The sequence below is a fragment of the Populus alba genome, chromosome 19, assembly GCF_005239225.2.
Source record: "Populus alba chromosome 19, ASM523922v2, whole genome shotgun sequence".
In the NCBI taxonomy this organism is placed as follows: Eukaryota; Viridiplantae; Streptophyta; class Magnoliopsida; order Malpighiales; family Salicaceae; genus Populus; species Populus alba.
In genome coordinates, this window is record NC_133302.1 from 1,132,989 (window position 1) to 1,141,310 (window position 8,322).

At 36.8% G+C, this 8,322-nt stretch overlaps 1 protein-coding gene across 9 annotated transcripts; it reads right to left on the minus strand.

Annotated features, from left to right (window-relative positions):
- Nucleotides 1-97: 97 nt before the first annotated feature.
- On the minus strand, nucleotides 98-7,358 carry LOC118052501 (putative disease resistance protein At4g10780). 9 transcript variants are annotated; one of them, XM_073406742.1, is made up of 10 exons: nucleotides 7,008-7,358; nucleotides 6,353-6,444; nucleotides 2,845-6,221; nucleotides 2,706-2,767; nucleotides 2,237-2,472; nucleotides 958-1,003; nucleotides 620-802; nucleotides 414-528; nucleotides 255-326; nucleotides 98-170 (listed from the first exon to the last, which is right to left on the minus strand). In XM_073406742.1, exon 3 carries the CDS (start codon nucleotides 6,197-6,199, stop codon nucleotides 2,882-2,884), a length of 3,318 nt encoding a protein of 1,105 aa, XP_073262843.1. In that variant the 5' UTR covers nucleotides 6,200-6,221; nucleotides 6,353-6,444; nucleotides 7,008-7,358; the 3' UTR covers nucleotides 98-170; nucleotides 255-326; nucleotides 414-528; nucleotides 620-802; nucleotides 958-1,003; nucleotides 2,237-2,472; nucleotides 2,706-2,767; nucleotides 2,845-2,881. The 9 variants fall into 9 exon arrangements, with proteins under 9 accessions (XP_073262843.1, XP_073262846.1, XP_073262845.1 ...); XM_073406745.1 differs by having other exon boundaries at nucleotides 103-326; nucleotides 620-775; XM_073406744.1 differs by having other exon boundaries at nucleotides 103-326; nucleotides 620-790.
- Nucleotides 7,359-8,322: the final 964 nt, after the last annotated feature.

An 8,322-nucleotide genomic window follows, 5' to 3' on the forward strand; every position in this document is an offset into this window, starting at 1 on the left:
CTCTCAAGAACATTTCTTAAGAAAGCAAATGATAATCATATAGACAATGATTGCTTTGAAAGGGAATCATTAGAGAGCCTCTGGATGGAACCACTTACAAACATTTCAGTTTTTCCAGCTCCCCATCATAGTCTGGGACCTATCCAAATATTAAGCAGTTCCTCAAAACCCTGCATTTTTAAAATCATTGTACAAATCAAAGGTCAAGAGCATAAGCTGAAAAGGACATAAAGATTAGAAGAACTCCGACTCACAATGTTTTTATGGATTCCATATTACTCAGTGATGGGTAAGAAGACCCTCTTCCTGTAAAGTCACTGATCCTCCTTCAAGTATCATAAAGCATAAAAACAAGGTATCATAAGCATATTACATATACATAAAAACAGAATTCAGATATTCTGTTTGCTTACTAATCACTTAGTCTGGTCAAGGAAGCAATGCTAGAAGGCACAGATATTCTGAACCTGTGTTCATTTACTGATGAAAGCAGGTAACTTCCCTGAAAAATTATTATCATTCATCCTCCTACAAGGTGTCAAAGAAATACAAACTCAGAGAGTTTTCTGAAAGTATTATTGTTTACCATAAAATTTAGATAAAAAGATGAAGAACATACACATGAAAAACAATATTTGAAGAATTGCAATAACATTATTTCCACTGAATTTGATCCATGTGCATAGTTGAATTATCAGCATAGAAGATTGAAAGATGGAAACAGTCCGGGCATGTTAGATATGAGACTTTTTGGCATCAAAATCAGCAACATTTCCTGTGGTAAGAGAGGCTGATTGCATATCTGTTGGGTCAAACCACCCAGCGGAGGTAAATCCAAAGATAAAGACATGAAAAATGCCAAGTAATCAATGTTTTTTTGTTTTGTTTTGTTTTTTGGTTCATAGACCTGTGCTTCAATTAAGAGACATGCACAAAAAAGAAAAGGTGTCTGCTTACATATCTGTCAGGTTGACCAGCTTGGCAAGTTCTGCAGGCAACTTTACTGTCAATGCATTGAGGAGAAAACACTGAAGAGAGATGACATTAAGCATAATATCAAGTAATATTATATGATACGAGATCTAGAATCAATAAACATGAGAAATGAAGAAAAGGCGTTGCAGTTTCTGTAAAGTAATCAGTTTTGCAATATCATGTGGAATTAATGGGTCCTGAAAAATCATTTCCGTCAATGATTAATCGTTCTTATCTTATTATGATCATGAAGAAGACATGCTGCACAACCACTTGCTTTCTTGGTTGGACCATAAGAAAAGGAAGGACATAAACGTAATGGTTGACCTCCCATTATTGGCAAAGGCAGATGGGGATCGATAAGCTCCAAAAAGAGAGAGGCTACGGGGACCAGCTTCACGTGCATTAAGCAGTAATTAACTAATTATGGTGACTGCATACACCCTATTTGCCATTGATAAAATTAATCAGAGAAAATGGGAAGATCATGGAATTTCAGCTCTTATTTACGTTTACATTTAATTAATCATCTGATTGAAATGCTTTGTTTAGAAGTTAAGCGTGAAGAGAAAGGATAGAGAAAAAGAAACTCAAGTACAAACTCAAAGTTGCTTCACAAATTTTAGCATGTTTGGCAATTTAAAAAAAAAACTCTATTTTTTTTTTAAATTGATTTTTATTATATTTTAATATTATTTTTAATATGTTGGTGTTAAAAATAAATTTAAAAAATAAAAAATATATCATTTTAATATATTTCTAAATAAAAATTTCTTCACCAATATTATAATATCAAATATTATATGACTGATAATTTTTTTTTTAAAATCAACCTCAGCCATAAAATGCTCAAAATTCATTAAAAAGAAAAGGCACCTTTGCTTCGGCTATATTCCTTAATTGTTATGATGGCTATGGCATACCAATTGCCGTAACTTCCAACTGTGTTAGGTTTGTTTGGAATTGTAATAATGATGGTGGTTTAAAATCAGAACTGAAATCCCAGACGATAAAGGTAAAAAAGATATATAGGGTTAGGGAAAACCTTAGATTCAATCCAACTTATAATCCAACAACCAAAAGAATATTCGAGGAGAAGGGTCCGAAGGAGAAGATCCAAAGAAGGAGAGAAGAGTCTTCAAGTAAAAACTCGAATGCTTTAGCAGAGACAAAAACAAAAATATCTCCAAGTTTCAAAATATTTGGTTCAAAAGGACCAGGATAAAATCAAGTATCGGAAAATCACAAACTACTGGATTACCTTCTTACTGTCTTTCCTTGATGACTCGGATCAATGAGACAAGGAGTTACTCAGAGCTGTAGTTAGGGCCGGGACCCCTTCTAAAAGACCCAGTAGAGATAGGAAGAATAGGGAATTCCTTTCCTTAGTAGTTAGCACTTTGCCGCTTCTACTTTGAGCAGAGAAGGAGCTGTGAGGAAGAAAAGGCCATTGACTACCTCAGACCTTGCCCGCATATCCACCTTCAACATTTGGTACTGAGGAGAGCCAGCCATTAAGTTAAGCACACACCCAAGCTAACATGCTTATTCGTAGATGATTACAGACTGAAAAATCTAATATGATTTGTGCAAATCAAGCATGATTTGTTCGCATGCATGAGGAATTGATGTTAAATTTTGTAATTAAAAGCCATAAACTTTGAAGACAATCAAATCGTCATTTAAGATCCAGTAATAAAAGACAAAGAATCGTTCAATCAAATTCTTACGACTTGATTGTTGATGGTGAGTAGCTCTCCAAGTGCTTCACTTGTCTTGCAGCACATCCGACCTAGTAATATAATAAACACATCAGTCATTAAGTGGACACATAGCTTAAGCTTAATTCATTAAATCAAGAATGCTTACTCTTAATTTAATATTATATTAAGGGCACTGTCGTCACTCATCCAAAAACCTTTACAAAGGGTCGAAGCACATCCTTAGCGTTAGGATGCTCCCACTCCACTACTGACTCCCACCATTCTTCTGGATACACTTCGATGTATTTAAGAGAAGGGGGAGGAGATGGCTGGCCATTTTCAAGCAACGGAAGACAAATTGACATCCTTTTCAGCTTCTCACAATTTCCTACTTCAATACCTTTGATAGAATCGCAAATCAGTTTTGCACTGCAAATGCTTTTCAGTTTTGGTAATCCCCTTAATGTCATAAATCTTAACTTTGGGAGTTTGAGCTCATTGCTGCTGCTGCTTTCTTCACCCATAACCCCTTTTTCATCTGATCTTGTTTCACCTATTATCATCTCCATCTTCTCACATTCTGTAACTGTAATCTCTTCTAATTTTACAAGGTTTGGCAGCAGGACAAGAGGGAACAACTTCTTCATACTACTACATCCAGAGCAAAAGAACTTCTTAAGACCAGAAAATATACCGTTGTAAGATGGAGATGGTAGTGAAGCAGAGCGGAACCAAGAAGATGAAACCAAGCTCTCCATGCTATTGCAACTAGAAATATTGATAGCCTTCAGTCCAGTTGCATTCTTTATTAGAGATAAAAAGTCGCATAAACTTGTTGCATCATCATTATCATCAATACTCAGTTGTTGAATGTCCTTTGGAAACATGACCTGAAAACCTCCGTCTCTGTCGATACTCAAGTTACCCCAAAAACTTGTTTTCCTTCTTAAACTATCATAATCACAATCATGATGAAAATCATAAACATCACCATAATGACACTTAGCCAGTTGTCCTACAAGAATTTTGTATGTGGTTAGTGATTTGGTTTCATCCCGGGATTTGAGATACTCCACGTAGTCTGAGTAACCTTCAAAATGGCATTCCAAGCTTTCCAGCTTCCTCAAGCATGCCACTTCCTTACCTTTAACTGTTATCGGAACATATTCTGCTTTTCCATTATTAGTTCTAAGATTCCACTCCTCCAATACAAAGACTTGCAGGTGAGAGAGCTTAGGTAACAACCCACTAGGAAACTTCTTTTCACCACATCCACTCATTCTAAGATACTTCAGGTTGCATAGACATTCCATGCCTTGAGGCATCTTTTCAAGTGCCCAAGTACCACAGAGATCTAACCTCTTCAGTGCTTGGAGCTTTTCTAATGACGGCACATGCCTTAACATATCACAATCAATGAGCAATAATGCAGTGAGACTCATCAATTCAGAGACAGAATCAGGTAGTTTTGTGATATGTGTACGAGACAGATCAAGAACCTTGAGCCCATGCAATTGCTCAAAAAATGAATCTGCAATAAATTGCAACTTTGCGTTTCTGCATAGCAATAGAGTTGAAAGACTGGGACACCTCGGTGAATGGCTACAAGGAATTTCTTTAATTTGGTTTTGCATCAGTGAAACTCTAGTAAGATTCTCTGTCCACTCCTCTGCACCCGGCAATTCTCTTAACCGTGCACCTGCTTTAACCATGCCTTGAGAGTTCTCTTGTAGTATTTGGATGGCCATGTCTCTAATCAAGTCATGCATCTTGACAATCTTTTTCCCAGTTCTTTTACTTCCCATTTCACTTTCCAATAGGCAGACTCTTTCGAGTTTATTCAGCATCGAGTGGCCTTTGTCAAATTCTGCCTCCCTACTTTCCAGCCCTTTTATCACTCCCTCGTCAATCAAATAATCTATCAATTCCTTTCTAAGGATCATGAAGTCTTCCGGGAATAATGCACAGCACAAGAAGCATTGTTGCAGTTCTGACTCCTTTAAGTGCATAAAACTAAATCTCAGTACGTGGAATACCTCAGGCTCCATATCATCTTTCCTTATTCTTGATTGTTTCAAGTCCTCTAAAGCATTCCTCCACTCACGTATGTCATCCACTCCCCTCATGGTTCCGGCCATTGTTTTAATTCCAAGAGGCAAACCAGCACATTCACTTGCAATAGATCTTGCAATTTCTTCCACTTCTGGAGGAATACATCCATGTACCTTCATGAACAGAGCCCAAGCTTCTTCCATTGAAAGAGGCTCCACTTTGATTGTCTTCTCGAAGAACATCCGCTGACAAACTCCAAATGATCGAGTTGTAAGAATTAGTTTGCATCCCTTCACTCTGATAGGAATTCCCACCTTATTATAATCAAAACAGTCCCACAAATCATCTAAGATGAGAACCCACCGTTGTTTCTTAATTAATGCTTTTGACAGTTTTGCAGCTCTTTTCCTCTCGTTGTCTTCATTTGAAAGATCTAAATGAATGTCGTTTGCAATAAGATTCTGCAATTTACAAACACTAAAATCCTGCGATACGGTGATCCAGTGAACATGAGGAAAAGTGCCACGTTGTTGAAGCTGATTGTAGATATGTGTGAGCAATGTTGTTTTGCCCACACCCCCCATCCCGTAAATGCCAATACTTGATGAGGCTTCATCATTCATTATCCACGACCAGATAGCATTCTTATTATTTTCAAACTCTTCACCTATTAGTTCTTCAGTTAGAAACACATCTCGTCCGCTCTCATCGCCAATAGGTTGGAGACAGGCTGCAACAGGCTGCAAATGTTCTCTAATCATGTTCTCCGCATCAATCATCATGACATCATTGTTGACTGAGGAAGAAGATGGTAGATCATAATGCCTTTCAAGGCAAAAACACAGTGGATCTGTTGGTTGGGACAAATCTCCTCTAGACTCATCTTCATTAACTGTAAGCCTCTCAGGAGAGCCACCTCTCACAACAAGCTGGTTCAAATCCATGATCATGCCCTCAATCCTATAATCCTCCACGGACAAAGGTAAGTTGTCCTGAGCATTTCTTCCACGCTCTTGCTCCACTTGTTCACCAGGGATCAGGTCTCCAGGAAAACTAGAAACCCTATCAAGCTGAAAATTTCCCATGTTCGTCTGCACGAATTCTTGTTCTCCAGGTGAGGGAAAATACAATTCTGGTTCCGTTTCTACATCGGTCACTACATTTCCAACTTGAATGTTTTGTTCTAGCAAAGAAGTTGAAATTGTATTGTGTGCCCCATCATTGCTTGACGTAGCTGTGGTTTTAAGTTTCTTTTCTGGAGGACCATCAACAGCAGTGAAAGCTGCGTCTCGAACAGGTTCTGGCACTTTGTCACAAATTGTAGTTCCACGCCTTTGAACTCCTGACCAATGAAGCTTGAACCTGGTAATCGGAGTTTGATTGGAGAATGGATGCCCACAAAACGTACACTGCCTACTTTCACCAGTCTCCTTAACATACTCCCAAAATGGACCCTTTGGCAGAACCATTTTCTCCTTTTTCTTCTGTGGCCTGCAGAGGGGAAAATAACAAATTCATTTATTTGGAGACAATACTGAAATAAGGATTACATTCCATGGAAGAAAAGGAGATAAATCTCCAACACAGAACTAAGCAAAGGAAAAGACTGCATGCATATATACCTTCTGGTCTGTTAATATGATATTGTGTCTTCAAAAGAATGCCCTTGCCGCTGTGTGACAGAGATGATAATTGAAGTTGGTAGCAAAACAAGCTGTGAGAACAAAACAACAATTTCAGCTTTGAAAAACAGAAACAATCATTTAATTATTTTCCCTAGATAAATAAAACAAGCTGGTAGCAAAAATCGTTGCCATAATATGTGAAAAACTAAACTGATCGAAGCTGTAAAACAAAGCATATGCAATTAAATCGATCATTAATTAGGAACAAGTATATATTCTACAGCTTGTTATTAATTTAATATAAAAAAAATAAACAGGCAGGCCCTTAACTATATATTTTCCTGTAGAGATGTACTTTAAGCAGAGAAATATTTATAGTAAACATTGAATAATTGAAATAATTGTCAGAAAAAGAGACTACCAAGCAATCTAAAATAAAAATTTGGAATAAATTATCATTGTTTTTAAGATAAGAAGTTGAACTTGATAGCGAAATGAACATTTAAGAACAAAGCTATAATATTAGTTTGAGTTCTAAGATTGATTAAGAAACACATATAATTAAGTTCCACTTCTTTTTGGAAGAGCCAAAACAAATAGGTGTAGAAACAAACTTAGTGGTAGAAAAACAAGAAAATAAATCAGGATTTACCTTGCAAGCAGAAAAGATGTTGAACTCCAGATGAGACGATTCGATTCAATCAGAAAAGGAAGCACAGACCATGAGACAGGTTTAAGAAATTTGGTGAGGGAAATTAGGAAGTCAATGGTATAGCGAGAGAGATCAAGCTTTGGTAATTTAGGATGAATTGAAAGAGAAATGAATGTGAAATGGAAATGAAAAGAAAAGAGGGTGCTTTGGTAAATTTGGTGGGGGAAGTTAGGAAATCAATGGTATACTGAGAGATCTCTCTCTTAGTGGAAGCAACTTTATCAAAGTGCAATGTGCAAGCAACTGTATATAATTAAAGCCATGTTCTTTTCTTTGGAGAAGTCAAAAGAATTTGGAAAGGGAAGCAAGCTGTCTTCCATCCTTTTCCTTTTTGTTGTTTTAATTTAATCAGAACTGCAAATTTATTTTTAGTCTAAAGAAATAAAACAAGCTGTCAGTAACAGCTGATCTCGTAAAGGAAAGCACAAGCAATTAATTGATTAACATGAAGGTGGACTAGATAATTACCTGTTTACTCTAAAGAAATAAAACAGCAGGGCAAAACCCTTTTGCTTTCTTTGTCCTATATGCAATTATTACTCCCACTTCCTCCTCAAAACCACCATGCAAATTTTGTCACTTTCATAAAACTATTGAACATGCTTACTCAGAGGGAATCAGTGGCAATTAAAAGTTCATTCATGAGATATGTATGCATCCCTTCATGTGTTGAAATCTGAAGGCCTTTAAAATGGATCATTATTTCTTCTCAGGAAAAAAAAAAATATCATTTCTTATCCATAATTGAAGAAAACGCGTGCTGCCCTTTTTTTTTAAGGCAAAATGTATTTATCAGATTGAATATGCAAAAGAATTATTTTAATTTAATATTTTAAATTATTAGATGAATTCTCAAGATATAATTTATATTCAATAGATAAAAAACCAAAAAACACCATAAAACAAACAAAGAAAAAACAGAAACAGGGGGGTAGCATTGGCTAGCCAGCACACCATCATCAACTTCGTCTCCAGCGAAGATGATCGACTTTGTTAGGTTTGTTAGGTGTGTTGCCATTTAATGTGCCTAACATTACCATTGACCAACAGCCTTTGTTGAAGAAGATGGCAGCCACCATTGACTGCAGCTGCAGCTGCTGGAAAATGAAGAAGAGAAGCCACCATTCCTGCTATAAATAGGCACTAAGTGTAGAGAGCTAAATGAGAGAGAGTTGAGAGAAAGAAAGATGTGAGAAATGTAGGAGAGAGTGGGCTGCCAAGGCAGCCAACAGTAGCTGCCATTGCAGCACTAAGA

What these genes read in the sequence shown, in the direction of transcription:
- LOC118052501 (XM_073406742.1), bottom strand. Translation starts at nt 6,199, where the DNA reads ATGGTTCTGCCAAAGGGTCCATTTTGGGAGTATGTTAAGGAGACTGGT.